The 16,853-nt window shown below is 37.8% G+C and overlaps 1 protein-coding gene across 5 annotated transcripts in view; it reads right to left on the bottom strand.

Annotated features, from left to right (window-relative positions):
- ST18 (ST18 C2H2C-type zinc finger transcription factor) overlaps positions 1 to 16,853 on the bottom strand; it is a 137,992-nt gene that overhangs the window by 14,497 nt on the left and 106,642 nt on the right. For all 5 annotated transcript variants that reach the window (XM_077876959.1, XM_077876958.1, XM_077876957.1 and 2 more), the window contains 6 exons: positions 15,880 to 15,995; positions 9,082 to 9,144; positions 8,219 to 8,287; positions 5,616 to 5,678; positions 5,206 to 5,286; positions 4,090 to 4,311 (listed from right to left, as the gene is read on the bottom strand). In XM_077876959.1, the coding sequence (XP_077733085.1) occupies positions 4,090 to 4,311; positions 5,206 to 5,286; positions 5,616 to 5,678; positions 8,219 to 8,287; positions 9,082 to 9,144; positions 15,880 to 15,995 (614 nt within the window). The remainder of the gene's footprint in view (positions 1 to 4,089; positions 4,312 to 5,205; positions 5,287 to 5,615; positions 5,679 to 8,218; positions 8,288 to 9,081; positions 9,145 to 15,879; positions 15,996 to 16,853) is intronic.

Raw genomic sequence — 16,853 nt, 5'->3', positions numbered from 1 at the left:
TGTGCCACCCAGGCACCCCATCAATGTATTTTTAAGTGAATTCAAAGTTATTCTATATGAAGATTATATGAAATCTAAAATAATAGGCATATAATACTATATAAAAAAAGAAGGCTATGTGGTTTGCCAGAATTTTATAAATTAGGAAATATTTAACAAAGGAAAATAAAATAATGAAAAAGTTCAAACACAACGATGAGTCAGATCTATTTTGTAAACTTCTTGCTGTGAAGTATGGCCTGTATAAATTTCATTATTGTTTTCTTCTGAAAAGTTTGCACAAGTCTGTCTTGTTTTATGTCACATAGTGTATTCTCAGAAAATGGTCATTAACAGGATTAATACTTCATTGGTAAGGTGGATTTAAAGTGAACTGTAGTGAGTCAGTTGGTTGAGTGTCCAACTCTTGATTTCAGCTCCGGCCATGATCTCAGGGTTGTGGAACTGAGCCCTACAAGGGCTCCGTGCTCAGTGGGGAGCCTGCTTGGGATTCTCTCTCTCCCTTTTTTTCTCTTCTTCCTTCCCCACCCCTCCCTCTTCACCCCATTACTCTCTCTTTCTCCCTCAAATAAAATAAATATATCTTAAAAAAATACAAAAGTAGCCAGTAGTAAGTCCACTTGTCAGGTAATGATAAGGCTATTCATAGCTCAGAACTTTTCTTCTAAACAAGCTGCTTTTTTCCAACAACAAGGCAATAAATTGCCCTGTTGTAACACAGTGGTGAGGAGAGCTAGCAAAGGGTTCAGAGCTATGGGACTTAGAACCAAAGGGTATAGTCAAGTTATGAAAGTGAAGATATGGTTTCAAAATGTCACTTGATAGTTTGTATCTTCCAATGTAGTTACATCTTCCAAACTATAGTTTGGAAACAAATCTTAAGTCTGAAAAAATTGGAAGTGAAAATATTATAAAAAGTCATGCTTCCTTTTGAGGATGACCACGTTGTCCATGGAGCTTCAGTCTGCTGCTCAGGAAAAGCTGGAGGTTGGCTGGGGTGTCACTGTCAAAGTTAAGGCTTCTTATTGCAAAAGCAGGAAAAAATGTGTCATGGTTTTGATCAATTTGCAATTTTTCTGCATATAATGGCAATTTTAGACCATATCTTCATCTGCCTTTCTAAAGTGAAATAGTAGGTAATACAATTTATATGGATATCACTCTTTATAGTAAAAAGCCTTAAAAAAAATACCCCTCAAAAATGGCAGTTATGGCACAGCACTAAATGAGGTCTACTTGTCACATAGAAGTTCTGGTTCTAAACCTACAAAGATCTTGTGTGTGTGCTTTAATATAAAATCATTTGTCTTCTCAGACTGTCTTTTTTTCAAAGTAGAAGTCTGTCATGCAAGACTTAAAGCACAGTTTTAAAATAATTAGTCTGTAAATATGATGCTGATGCGAATGCATGGATCAAATCACTCTTCATCATCCTCTAAGCTAAGTTTTGTTATTTTTCCCATTTGCTGCAGGTTGGAATGAGAAAAATTACAAAACTGACCTCTGAGAATAGCTGGGGAAAGACTTTGAGTCTGGCACACAGCAAGACCCACTGAACGCCAAGGATGTGGACAGGCAGGTGCTCACTACGGGGGCTCTGTGGTCCCAACACGGTGTGCAAGGGCAGCTCCTGAACTTCCCTGTGCTTGTCCTCTTCTGTCAATGGAGGATAATTGTACTACCTCTGTAGTGCACAGGGTTTGGTAAGGATTAAAGGAATAAACCACCTAAGGTACTTAGTACAGTGTTCTCTACTGGAACAGAGCATGCCCTGAATAGATGTTAGCTATTGTCAGGGATAGAAAAGAGTGCTGAACAGCATCAGGGATTTGAGGGCCAAATGCAGAATGTATAAAAGTGTATCATAGGTTAAATCGTGCTCTTTCAGCATAAGGCATTCCTACCTTAATGAATTATTAACGAATTATTGCATATATACACATATGTTGATACAATTTTTATGAAAGGGAAAGGAAATAGTCTGGGTTCGACACCATTATGTGCCAGACTATAAGCTTGGCACTTTATTACACTATTTCATCGCATTCTACATATAGTAAAGAGAAGCATTCCACCTTAAAGAGGATATCCCAGAGTGAATTCAGTCTCTTAAACCTTTCAAGTAGCAAGAGAACTCTCTAGTGAAGAACAGTGAAATCTGAATTACTCACTTGTTTTAACATATAATTATTTCCTTTTTCCTAGAAAATAGTACCTTGGCATTAATGTTGAAGCCTAATTTTTTAACTCTTAATATTCTTTTTCTTATTAGAAAACAGGTAATATGTACATAGATACATACAGTGCATATTTGCAGTTTAAATATATTCTCAAGGTGAATACCTTTACCCTCAACCATAAACATATCTGAAGCTCCCCATGCCTTCAACAATTGTCTTTCTTGCCCCCAGTTAGAACCACTGCCTTGAATTGTAGGTCAATGGTTCCCTCACTTTTTAAAATGGAATTTTGCTTCTTGTTTTTAACTTTCTGGAAACAGAAGTATGTCATACATGTTCTTCAGCAATTCTTTTCCACTCAGCACTGTTCTAAAATTCACTCAGGACACATCTTCATTGTCACTGCTGCGTGGCAGCCCCCTATGCAGATACCACTGTTTACTTGCACACTTAGTGGGTATGTGGGTTGTTCCCAGAGTGGACTTAGCAGAGTGATGTTACCACAGACATTCTGAGACATGTCTCTGGGCTGCAGTGTGCAGGAGACTCTCTGAGGCATCATCTTGACAGCTCAGCATCTGGGTGGCAGGGCATGTTCATTTGCTCTTTTGCAACTTGACTCCTTAAAGGCACTCTGCGACCTGGAGTGTCTCTACCAATTACTTTTCCGCCCCTGGTGAGAGCCCCTGCTGCTCTGATCCTCACCAAGCCTTAGTGTCATCATATAAAACCTCATGATTTTTAAAGATAGTTCTGTTGTTGCCGACTGAGGGATGTGCTCATCATAGTCCAGCATTAATATTTCATTGTCAGTGTTAACATGGAGATTACTGAGTCCATGATAAGAAAGTAAAGCTACTGTGCAGTTAATATGCCATTAGGCACACTTGATTTGTGACTGTCATTCCCGAATATGGAATGAGGATACAAACTCAGAATAAAACAATGTGTGCTGTCGTGAACATGACCATGCATTTGAAAATCAAAAAATAAACCACTTAAAAAATGTAGGTTTTCTCGATAAGCAGATGTGACTGTATATCCACTTAAGACATCAATTCCTGAGACGCTTACATTTCTGAAGCCATTGATATGTATCTTTAAAGTCAAACAAGATACATAATGTCCCAGTTTTGCTCAGTGCATACTGCTCACAAGCAAAGCACCAGGGCTCACCAAAGCCTCATGGGATTTTAAATCCGCATCATGCACAGGGGCCAGAAGACTAGCAGGGCCCTCCTTGATTGGAGAGGTGTGTAGTGAATCTCTAGCGCCTTTTCTTTAGGTAGAATGTGAATCAAAAAGCTGGACTAAGATCAGTGTTCCCAAAAAAGGACTCCATTGAAATCCACGACACTCAGTGATAAAGGAATTAAGTCATTGTGAAACTATAAAGGGTTTTCTAAATCTCTCTCATCCTGTCGTATACTTAGTAGTCACTGTGTCATTCTCTTTCTGGCTGCTGGGGATGAGTCACATCTCCCCAGAAGCAAAATAACTACAATTTGGCCTGAAATTGAGCCAGTCTATGAGAGGGAGGGACATAAATATGTAAAGAGAAAGTTTACAATTACACTTCATAATAGAGTAAATATCACCACTTGAAATTGAAGTGAACCATTAAAAGACTAAACCATTAAAAAATAGCAGCATAAGCAAATTTGAGAATACAAAAAACATGCAGTTTCTATAGCACTTGAAAACTGTGTAGTAAATTTTTGGAAACAGAGGAAATAGCATTTTTCATTCTTCAAAGGAGTCAACCATCTATCTGGCAAGACTCGCTGCAACCTCTAAAGTGCTATGATGAGTGAACTCAAGGAGGGATTCCCCCCTCAACCCAAAGACATTGAGGTGACACACAATCACAACAATCACAACACAACAAAAGGCAGAAAACGAATGTTACCTTCTATGGGTGACAAAAACATTATTTACATGGCCCAGCCCATTGCAGCCGGGCAAGGGACAGTGTGGCAGCTCTTGTTTGTTCAGTTTCCAGGAGAGGGGGGCCCCATTGAGAGGATTCTCCTTCTGTCTCTTGGCAGCCAGGGGACAGCCAGAAGCAGTGCGGTGGGATGTGTATTTACCTGATATGTGACCTTGGCCGTCACACCCTATCACAGGACATCTAGAGAGACACACAGAGACATTACCAGCTGGGAGACAGCCAGATAGCTCAGGCAAAGCACTGTGGCGAGGTGAATAAGAAGGCAGTGGCAATTCCATACCATACAGATGGCAACTGGTGGAATTGAAGAATTTTTTAAAATGCCGCTACAACCAGCAAAACAGCATTATATTAGCAGACATAGTGGGACACAGGCCAGAGCTAAGCAAGGTTTGCGCATTATCTCACACAATCTTCCCTGCAAACCCACTGGGCAGAGAGTTTACTATCTCATTTTTTAGGTGGGGAAAATGAGGCTTATAGAGCTTAGGTAACTTGTCACCCATTTTACAAGAAGTGGAGTCAAGTTCATGCCCACACGTTTAGCTCTAGAGCCAACCACATAGGCACCATGCTACACTGCCTCCAACCAAAGACCACGGGTATAAGATGTTAACCGTGTTGCCCGACATTATATAGCCCCTTGCCCATAGAACTGGAATGTTGGTTTGTAAATGTCTAAATAATGTTTAGAAATGTTGTAGAGCAAAAATTTAAGATAAAATTTCACCTTAACCAAAATTAAAGTTTTTTTGGAAACACTGCCATACTTGTCATGCTTGTACTTCCATCATCCTGTTCTTCTTTAAAACAATTGGATAAAGTATAAACTCTTTTTTTTTTTTTTTGCATTATCAAAGAACTGCATACACAAAGCTAGGAATAAGACAATTTTCTCAAGCTCTTAGACTCTCTGCTGCTTCAATAGTCCTTGCATTTAATGGGGAACCTCCCCCCCGCCCCCCACCAACCTCAATCAATGCTCAGTTGCATCTCAACCAATGTCCCGCCTGCTTGACCAACAAGCTACATCTGGCCACACCTCAACTGCCACACCTCAACTGTCACACTCACTTGAGTTCAGGGTCTTCTTTTTCTTCCTTTGTAGGAGTCATTTTGACACCACCTTTCCTGGCACGAGGGCAGCCGGACAAACTAAGTATGTAGACAACAAAGAACAAAACCAAACCACATGATCTCACTGGCCATTGCTGGGGACATTCTGCTTTCCCTACTTCAGAAATGGAATTGGTCCATGGGGTGCTTGGGTGGCTCAGTCAGTTAAGTGTCTTCCTTCGCTCAGGTCATAATTCCAGGGTCCTAGGATCAAGCCTCATATCAGGCTCCCTGCTTAGCGAGGAGTCTGCTTCTCCCTCTCTCTCCGTCCCTCCCCCACAAATCCCCACTTGTGCTCTCTGCTTTCTCTCTCAAATAAATAAGTAAAGGTCTTTAAAAAAAAAAAAAAGAAATGAAATTGATCTTACCTTCTGTGGGAAGCATAGTTTCCAGTCACATGCCCTGAACCATCACAACCTGGGGTTGGACACCTGGAAAATGAAAGAACAGAGTGTGCGGGCCATGTAGTTATAGTGGAGGGAAGGTGGTCATGATACATTCAAATAGAAGTAAACGGAATGAGCTGCTTTTTGTGGAACCCTTTTTCCTCAAATATAATGAGTTTTTGGCTAAGACTACATTTTTAAAGAAAATGTTAAGCTAGATAACTCCTGTGTAATGCTTAGGAGACAGTGTGTTAGTTTCTACACTACCTGCGTTTTTTCTTCATTTTAAATTTTATTTTGGAAGGAACCTGAATTTTGGCCCACGACCTACTACCAGCCTTCTGTCTATATCATGAAAAGTTTCCCTTTTTCTGCTTAAGAAGAAAAGTTTTCCAAATTGTTTTTGTGCACAATTTATTTTCTTTGATTTGCTCCACTACCACAATAATCCATTAAATGCAGATGAACAAGAGTGGTATGTGCGAGCTCCAGAGACTTGGCACATTAATATAGTTGCCAAAGAACCTAAGTCATTTGCACCTGGTCTGTTCTGCCTCATGGACCAACTTAAATGGCCTTTTGGAAAATCTACCAATAGCTATTATCAACAATCAACTGCTAAATTTGGAATGAAAAGGGGAAAAGAGGAAGGGAAATCCAATTCTACTTGGAATGCTGAATAGGAATAGGCTTCAAAATACACTTGAAAGTAAAAATTGATATAACTTCTCACTATTTGTCACAGAGGCAGTTTTAAAACGTTTGCTTTTCTGAAGGTTCCTGTGCACATTATTTTTGTTACTATTTCACTATATGCTCACCCTGATTCAGATTTCTACCCAAACAGGATGATAATAATAATAATAATAATAATAATAATAATAATAATAAATAATATCATTCATTTTCTTAAACTCTAACCCACTGAACTTGTATGAAAATGCTTTTATATCCAATCCTGATAGAACATGGAGAGTAAATGCTTTTTCTTCCAACAAAATTTAAAATCTCATACATCTCTGCAGGCTAACCAGAGAAATCTGCATTGCACCTTTAACCAACCATTTAAAGATAGAGTTTGTATTCTATATGGCAGGAGAGGATTGAATGCTGGTCTTTTTCTATTAGAATTTCTCATAAAATAGTGGTTTACTAGCATATCGCAATTATAAACAAATCTGTGCAAATGAACTTGCTTTGAAATTCTACTTGAGTATCTAAGCAATAGGTCAATAAAATGTCTTTTTCTTTTTTCTACAGAAAAAACCTAAAGAGGTTATTTATCAGATGGCTGCATAAAACATGTAAATACTGAATATTGCTATAGAACTTCTCAATCTACATGTTTTCAAAGTGTTATCAACATTTTTTTTCTAGAAATAATGTTTAGAGAAAATACTTAAGAGAACCAATAGCTATTATTAAGGCATGGAAATGTACAAGTTTAGAACAATTGAGTAAGATTGAATAATAAGCGCTGAGTAAGATAAGTAAGTCTGATTGAGTAAGGCTGCCTGGCAACTTCTCCCTTTTCAATCTGTTAGTCATGTCTTGACCTAACATTCTTATATTTCAGCCTAGAAAAATGGCAATCTATAGCATGATTTCCAGGATCGATACTGACACAATCAACTGTACTTTACATATTGAATACGAGAAAAGTTGCATATTTCATAGTTCCATTTGCTATTTCTGGTATTAAAATTTCCGTTTCATATCTGTTTAAAATCACATTCACGTCTTCTTTCATAAACTTATTCTTTGTAATTTTTAGAGAAAGAATTTTAAACAAGCTAGAAAATGGAAAGACTAACAAAATATTAAGAAAATGAAAGATCTGAAATTTTACTTGTGATTTAGACCTGAATGTTGGTTCTGCTACTTACACAAATATTGTTTTATCATTAGACATAGTAATCCTCATTTTTCTTAAAATATTATTATTTGCAAATATTTCATTAAGTTTGCCTAATGTTATTGCTTATCTTTTCTAAATTTATGCCCTATTATATTTTAAATGGTATAAGGTAGGTTATAACTTTTTATTACCTATATGTAATATAGCAAGATGCAAAAAAAGTGAGAAATTTGAAATAAAGAAGAGAAGAATAGGAAAAATAAAATCAATAAGTAGAAGTTAATATACACATGGCTTTGAGATCCTGTAGACTCGGTTGGGTACTGAAAGTGAAAGATAGTCACAGGATCCAAAATTCCTATAAAGTAAAATATTATACTGTTTACTTAAAATTAGATGATGAAAGTGCTTTGCCACACTTCATGGGTCTGATTTAGAGTATAAATTCTGATATCAGCAGAAAAAAAGAATTATGTTCAATTATTTATTCTATTGTTACTTTAAAAAATGTTATAAAAGAAAAAATCCTCAAAGCAAGCAAATGAATTAAATTAAATTACACCGAGGTTGTTTTTAGTCATTTGACCTTTGTGATAAAAGAATGCATTGGTTATAATTTGGTTAGTCATGATTTAGTACTTGTTAGTGAAGACCCACATGGGTCTTGAACGAGGGGAGTCCTAACACAGCTGAGGAAGAGCTAGGAGTTCGTGATTCCAATACTTACTTAAGCTCCTGAGAGTTAGCAGCCATGAGGGATTTAAGAGTCTTATCTGCTAAAGGACATCCAGAAACACTAAAGAGGGATGAGAAAAACAAAAACAAAACACACAGCAATGACATATACAGATCAAACTCAAATGGTATCTTGAGGTTGTGAACATATGCTAAATTTACTGGTGACCAGCAAATGGGAAAAATATAACTAGATTATAATCTGACTTTGCTACTCTAACCAGTCTGGGCTTGTGGGCACTTCAATTATTTCTCATAGACTCAAGTTTGCTATTTTATCAAATGAAGGGCTTTAACCCAATGAGACTCCTCCACTCTAGAATTCAGGGATACAATGATTACCAATTTGGAGTGCATTTCTACTGCACACCAAGGAGTGATGTCTTAAAAGTTTAATTGGTGCCCAAAGGGAAAGCAAATCACACCAATGAAGAAGGTAAGTAGAAAGATTAAACACAGCTTTTTTGCACTGTTTAACACCTTGATCTGCTGTTTGCCCAGGGCTGAGGATGCCACACCCCACAAAGTGGTCAACCCAAGTCATGCTACTATCTTATCTTGGTTTCACTTGAGTCCTAAAGCTAGACAGAGCCAAAGCCCTAACATAAACTCTGTCTTTTGGCTTATAACCTGCACAATAGGATCGGAAAACTTTTTGACCAAAAATCATGACTTCTATACCATAGAAATAAAAAGCCAGATGATTTAAATTAGCTTTATTGATGAGGGAAAAAAACCCAAAGCCCCAACTAACCCACTCCTCAATTCTAGATCCAGATAACATCTTCCTAGAAGATGAGAATGGGTGAGAATGAATATTTACGTTAGAATAAAATATTGTAGGCTATTAGGTACCTGCGATGGGATGCATAGTTTCCTGTGACATGGCCACTTCCATCACATCCTGGCGTTGGACAGCTGAGTCAATAAAAAAATAGAGATTTAAAGTCAAGTGCTTCTCACAGATTCATTTGCTCTATCTATAGGTTATGAGGTAGCTTCTCTTTTCGAGATCAGTTAGCACAGCACAGGACACGCAGGAGCTAGTGAACCAAGGATTTATGTTATCTAAGAACCAGCAGACAAGCTAGAAAAAAATTGGCATGATCTGAAGGTATTTGTTTTCAAGATCGTATTAATTCTCAGACTCAAATCATGCAGGAAAGTGATGCTAAAATATATGCCCCAGTGATGTTGTAAGCCAACAACCAATGATGTTTTGTTTCTTTGAAAATATAGATGTTATAAACCTGTGTTTTATAATGGGAGTGGCTCTTAGGAATACTGGCACCAATTATATGACAGATTCAGAAAGGAATTTCTGTGAGTTTGAGGGTTTTTATTTAAGTAGACTCCATGCCTGGTGTGGAGCCCAATGCCCAGCGTTGAGTCCAATGTGGGGCTTGAGCTCACAACACTGAGATCAAGACCTGACATGAGACCAAGAGTCGAATGCTTAACCAACTGAGCTACTCAGGTGCCCCGGGGATTTTTGTGAGTTCTATAAAGAAGGTCATCACAGTAACTTAGTAAGTATTTTAGAAACTATCTGAAAAAGAAAATCTTTGAAAATACATATACTGGAAAGGTAAACTAATATTTTAGATGGGAAAGTTGCTGACAATATAGAAACCGATAAGAAATTTAGTTATTAAAGCTTGGGATCAATTTTATCCAAACCTTGAAACCATCATAGACAATTGCTAATTAACCACCAAAGCAGTAGGCTCTCCAGGCCATCTGCCAAAGACCAGAGTCTGTACTGGTGCACTCCATTGTATCGCAGAAGCTGGTCACATTCCGTGCATCTTATGTGTGTCTTAAAAATAATATAAGAAGATTCACTTCCGTAGTTAATAGATTCCTTCATTTCTCAGTCATTTATTTTCCTCTAATGCTGCTCGAAAGTCACTTATCTGTAGTAAGCAGATTGACCCCAGCCTACTCAGCGCTACTTGTGATGGTGTTAAAGGAAAAATCAGCTACGTCATTCAGGCTTCTGGTTTTCTCTGACATGCGGCCTGAAGTGAAGGCTTATCCATATGTGTAGAACACAGAGATCACCCCTTGGAAGGTACATTTAGAAATAGATGGCCAACATCCAAGATTTTCTGAAATGTCACCTTAGGTTTTGTTTTGTTTTCCTGTGAGCTACTTTCTTTCTATCATCCTCAGGTAATCTGAAGAAACTATATGTGTGGGCAGCCCCGGTGGCCCAGCGGTTTAGCGCCGCCTGCAGCCCAGGGCGTGATCCTGGAGACCCAGGATCGAGACACACGTCGGGCTCCCTGCATGGAGCCTGCTTCTCCCTCTGCCTGTGTCTCTGCCTCTCTCTCTCTCTCTCTCCTCCCTGTGCATTCTCATGAATAAATAAATAAGATCTTAAAAAAAAGAAAAAGAAACTATATGAGTTAGAGCATTTCCATCTCTCAGAGAGATATTTGATTTTTAGGGCTCAATCTAAGCTGAATTTACCTGGCTCTTCCCCCACCCCTCTCCCTAGATGGGATATTAGAAAAATGTGGTAGCTATACATACACGTAAACAAGTAAAGAAAAAAAAACAATGATTAACATTTGAGCTCAGTTATCTTGCAAATACCATTCACCCAATAAATGGAGAAACACTCTGTTCTGAACACTATACAATTGTAATATTCAGAGCATGAGAGATCTGTTGTAATTGCCTGGGAATCCCCATTTCAGAAATACATGGCCACCTAGTGTGCAAAAACAGCACTGCATTTTATTTTATTTTATTCTTAAATTTTATTTATATTTTTTAATTACTCCTATCAATACTGCTGGGAGAGGCAAAGATGCCAATGAGTTCTAAATCAGGAACTAAGCAATAAAGTATGCATTTAATTAGCTGCTAATTACCTTTTTTTTTTAAGTTTGGTGGTATAAAGAGGTCAAGGAATAAAGAAAGGACTGGAGACAGCGTTGTTCTGGGAAAAGCTCTTGTTTCAGATTCTGATACAAATTACAAATTTTCAATGAATAATCTTACCCAATTACATGTACCCATAGGAGCTTGGTGAAACATTCTAAGTTGGTTTGCAAATGAAAGTATTAACATTTAGAGAAAGGAAACAAGCTAGTTAGTTCCTTCAGTAAGTGGCCCTCAAACTCTAAGAAAATTTATTCTAATCAACGACATTAAAAAATCTTACTTTGCAAACAGTTTCTGATAATCAAAGTACATTTATCTGTTAGAAACATAAAGCAAAAGATAATTTTTTAAAAAAGATGAAACTATAGAGTATTAAGACTTTTATAAAACCAGTCTATTAGCACAGGTACATTAAGACGAGCAGTATCCATTGAAGCACTCATCTGTCTGGAAAATTAGGAAAGAACCGCGATGTCTCTAGAGTTAATATTCTAAGAATTCATGATTAGATTATATTTCAAAAACTGTTCCACTGTTTTTAGAACACTTCCTCTTTTGTACTTGCTTTGTCCCAGTGAGAAGTGTCCATCACAAAATAATCTCACTTCATGTCTCTGTTCAAAATGGTAATGGTAATTAATTTTGTACATGACATTTAGTTTGGAATGACTCTCACAATTTCCAAAAATCTACCTTCAAAGGATGAAAATTTGCCTTGTTTGAAGATACTCAAAATTATATGAGAAAACAAAATCCATACAAAGATTTTAAAAACTTGAGTGGTAGCTCCACAAGGGAGTAAGTGAAGAGCTAATCCCACGTCACCTCTTGGGAGAAACAGTGTTTGGCGAAATGGAAGCTCTAGTGTATTTGGTACTACATTCGCCATGTCGCTCCAGCCACTGAGTCTCAGGTGAACATTAAACTCATAAGAGAACCTGATATTTTACCCAGTGATGTTTGCCTATGGAATCCACAAAGAATGAAGTCTAAGACTGTAAGAATCAGTCACATGTCAACACAATAAACCAGTGCTGCCCTAGCAAAAATTTCTTTGAGCACTTTCTATGTGCAAGGCCTGTAACAGCATTTGAGATGTGTTCCCTGCTCCTAACTCACTGTTCATGTAGCTGGGAAAGTGAGAGGCAGTATAGCAAATACTATACATACTGAGATGGTATGGATGTAGGAGAAAACAAAATCAATGAAAGAACACCTTTGGCCTCCTGGTGCCTCCACTCTAGCGGGGAAGGAAGACAATAGAGAATACAGGCAAGCAAAATGTGTGAGTGGATTAGAAGGTGATAAATACTGAGGGACAACTGGAGATCTGTCAAAAGGGGATAGGAATATCAGGACTGGGGGACTGGTGGTGATAAGTAGCCAGGAAGACCCCTCAGGTAAGTGGCACTTGAGAGAAGAGCTGAGGGAGGATGAGGACATATGGCACCCTGCTGAGGTCTGTCGCAGAAGGAATCACAACAGTGAGGCCCCGAAGACTTAGAGGAAAAGAGAAGAGGTGGCTGGTGAAGAGTGAGGGGCAGGGTCTTGCGGAGAGAGGAGAGATCATTCCCTGTGGCCATTGCAAGTGGGTCCAGAGGTAACGCAGGCCTGGGAGTCCTTGGAGTCCAGATGGTTCTAATACTGAGAACTAAAGAACTGAGTGTAGACAGTGGAGAGAAGAGGTTCTGGGACTGAACTCTGAGACATTCTATCTTTGGAAGGCTGCCCAGGAGTCTAGGCAGGTGAGGTGATAAACTGTCCTAAGATGTGGTATCCTAGAAGCCAGGTGCAGAAGATAGAGGAGGAAGTGATCAGCTCTGTCAAGTAGGGTCAAGAGGACCAAGAAACCACACACAGATGGATTCTCTGGAGAAATTAAGGATGATACCAGTGGAATGATGAGATGAAAGCCTATCTTGGAGAAGGCCTATCAGGGAGATACGGAGCCACACTTTCTTGAGGAGGTTAGCTACAACAGGAAGAAGAGACAGGGGATTGAGGTGAAAGCCAGTTAGGAGAGGGTCTTTAATTTTTTAATTAGAAAAATTGAAACATAACTTTTATACCGAGGGATTCAGAAGATGCTGGTGTCTAAAAGGAAGGATTACTTTTTGCTAGAATCTCTCATTGATTGGCAGCTTTGAATATATTTGTGTATGAATATACTTCAATATTTCACCATTTACACACAGAAAACGTTTTTCTGCATGTCACTTGCTCCCTCACTTACTCATGTGAAACACCACCCAGCCAGGACTATATGCTTGCTAAGGTTATAAATGTAGAAAAGCAACAGTTCCTGTCTTGTGTTTGCCTAAAACACCTCCTGCCCCCTCCTCCCTGTCTATCCTGATATCTCTACTCCCTTGCCTGATAACTGGAGGTGAGGTGGAGAAGGAACCTAGGAGAGCCTGCCATCTTGACAATGCCCAGGCCAACTTGTATCCATGAGGGATTTGTGTGAATCACACTCTAAATTCTAAAGACCCACAGTCATAGATCTTCAAGGTTTAAAAAAATAGGGCCACGCAACTGATCTAAATTGCACAATCTTCATTATTATCCTTGTAGAAATGTGGTGGCAACACCTGCGCTGTCCCAGCACACGTTTCTCTGAATTTCCCCACCTTGGACTCCCTTCCCAGCCTCCATTACTTTGTAAGACTTATTTTCCAAATATTTATCCAGTATTTTCTTAACCTATTTGAACTTACAGTACAAATCAATAATATCAGATGCCCAGTTTGGGAAAAAAGAAGCTTTTTGCTCCCATGGCAATCATTTTTCTTAGTTGTCCTCCTGCATCTCCGAACAGCCTCATTTCTGTGTTCTTTGTAGGCTTCCTCTTTGCCTCTCAAGGGCATGTGGGGATGTGTGTCCTCAAGGCCTCAGAGTGTTCTACGCCTTTCTTTCTATACTTTCTCTAGCCTCATGATCTCATTTCTGAGTCTGTACATCAGTGTTTTATTCTGTCTATATCAATGTTTTAGATGACTTTCCTGACATAGTCCAAGAGTGTATCCAGCTTCAGAGTAATTCTGCACGCTGTTCTTAAAGCACCGTGTCATTAATTCACTTTTCTCTTTAAACACCCATGGCTTGCTCATGCAAGACCTGCAACCAGGCAGTTTTCCCAGGGCTCCAGCCTGCTTGACTTCATGCCTGAACTCTCTCTCTCTCCAGGTCCTACTGGTTCTTAGGGCTCAGCTCAGAGTTCCTGCTCCAGAAAACTTGTCCTGCTCCTGGAAAACTTGTCCCTTCTCCTGGCCTTTACTGTAGTTTTAACTAGTACTTACTGCCATTGAGTGCCCTGGTCTTTAAACTCTTGTGAGTCACAGAACCCTTTGGGAAGGTGATGAAAACCATAAACTCCTTTACCCAAATAATGATTTGCATTAAGCATTATAAAGCTCATAGACTCCCTGAAGCACTGACTTGGACCTTTTTGGGTCAGAAGGTGTCAGATTAAGAACTTCTTATCAAAACATAAGCATTTCCTCAACTCATTCATCCAATCCAGAGCAACATTCTCTATCCCTAGACCCATTTCCTTCAAGGTGCTTTCCAGAAGGGCAGATATATGCCTAGTACATAGTAGGCATGCAAAAAATAGTTACTGAATAAATTAACAACTGTTCCACTGCCACAGAGAGAATAGCTAGACCCAACTAGTCCTAAAAAGATGTGATCCTTAAGATCCTTAAGAATGGATTCTGGGTCTTTCACTCCATCATCACAACTGACTTTATAGTATCGCTGAACTCATCATCATGAAAAATGTTAACTGATTTTTAACAGAATCCCAAAATTAAATGGAAAAATTCCACTCCAAAAAGAAAAAGCTGGCGTCTGCTTTCAAGGAGAATCTCGGAGTCTGTGAGAGAGGTTAGATCTATAGGTAGTAGGTTTTTTGTATCATCCTTATGCTAACAATATCATAATTATGTTATGGAAAGAAACATTAATTTGCTAACAGATTTTAGGGACTTCCAATTTACTGCAGAATCAAAAAGAAAATGGCTGCCATCTGTACCTCAAACACATGTAAAATTTTTTAAATTTCAACATAATAATTAAGTTCTAATTGTGATTAGTTTCTCAAAAAATTTCAATAGAGGCATGAATTAATGTACTTCCCAATTAAGAAAAATGTTTATGCCTTTAGTGGGCAAAATGCAATAATCTTGCTTTGAATACTATGTCCTAATGGTCTATGCCACAAGCATTAATAATTGTCACACTATGAAAACATATTATCCACTAGGCGTTTCATATTCTTATAGATTGTTTCCTTAGATTATCACAATACCATGAGATGACTCAATAGCTCTTCTCTATATTTAACAAATGAGGTTCAAATGAGTTTGAAAACTATATTTAAAGCCATGAGACTAGTAAACAGTACTATGGAGATGCTGCAGTTCAGCCTGACTCAATGGAGCAGAGCACAGTGGAAGGTTCTGATTAGCCAAACAGAACAAAACACATAAACATTTCTAATTGTTTTATATTGTTTTTGTTTTTTCAGTCATCCCTTAGTCTGAAATCATGTCACGTACACTTTTTTTCCCATAATCCTCTAAATTTTAAGCATAAATTTAGGTATGTATCGAACATTTAACTATTGACTGGTTGAAATTGCCCTAAAACACTCCTCAAGTCAGCTATTTAAACCAGGATATTACTACTTAAAATTATGAACTTGAGTCTCCTAATTCTAGAATCTCACAGAATATGCCATTGAAGATTGCTTACGTGATTAGTTCTTTTTTGAGATCTCTTGCATGGAGCTTGGGTTTAGGACTTGGTATGGAGGCCTCTCCAGGAAACTTTTTTTCCTCTAAATTTTCTAGAGAGCTCACTGGGTCTTTCTGGAAGAAAAAAAATATAGAAGTATAGAAGGCATTAGGGCATACTGGTAAGACAACTGTATTTGAAGTCATCAGGGTGGAATTTGAGTTTTAGCTTAACAACTTAGCCAATATTCTTCACAGGATTTGTACACAAAATTAATAAGGTGATAAGTATAAGGTTATATCCTAATTATTATGGACCTCTATCCTTGGTGAAGAATAAAAAAATTATAATTTATAGGGACATATTTAAAAGTTCACATTTTGCCAAGTATAACTACAGAGGCATTTCTTGAGCTATATAACTAATACATTTCAGATTTTATTATATAATGAATATTTCCTAGAGAACATAAGAATAGTTCTTTATATACATAGCAGCCATTGGTAAAACAAAAGAAATATTGCAAAAGTGAGCCACAAGTTTTTATTTTTTTTTTGAACCACAAGTTTTTAAACAAAAAAAGAATACATAAATTTAGGCTAACAAATGTCCTTTCTAATATACAAATAATTAACATTTAAATTGTTTGTTTAAATATATAATAAATGGTCCACAATATTTAGCCATTGAATTTGATTCTTCTGGATAATTGCTTTTATTCTCACATCACTTCCTATTTTAAGTTACCTCTTTTGCTAAGTTGGTATCGTTTAGTCATTGGATGAAATTTCTTGCTGAATGATCACTAATTTTTGTGGCCTTCTTCTGAGCTTAATACTGATCTTGATTTCATAAGGAAGACTTAGTAATCCTTTCAAATAATTTTTTTTAATTTTTTTTCCTTTCAAATAATTTATTTACCACCTGATATATTATCTTACAGAAGACTAATGATGGTATTCCTCAATTACATAATTAGCTTATTTTCATTT

The sequence above is a fragment of the Canis aureus genome, chromosome 28 (genome assembly GCF_053574225.1).
Source record: "Canis aureus isolate CA01 chromosome 28, VMU_Caureus_v.1.0, whole genome shotgun sequence".
Classification (NCBI taxonomy): domain Eukaryota; kingdom Metazoa; phylum Chordata; class Mammalia; order Carnivora; family Canidae; genus Canis; species Canis aureus.
This window is presented reverse-complemented; position numbering and strand designations above follow the sequence as displayed.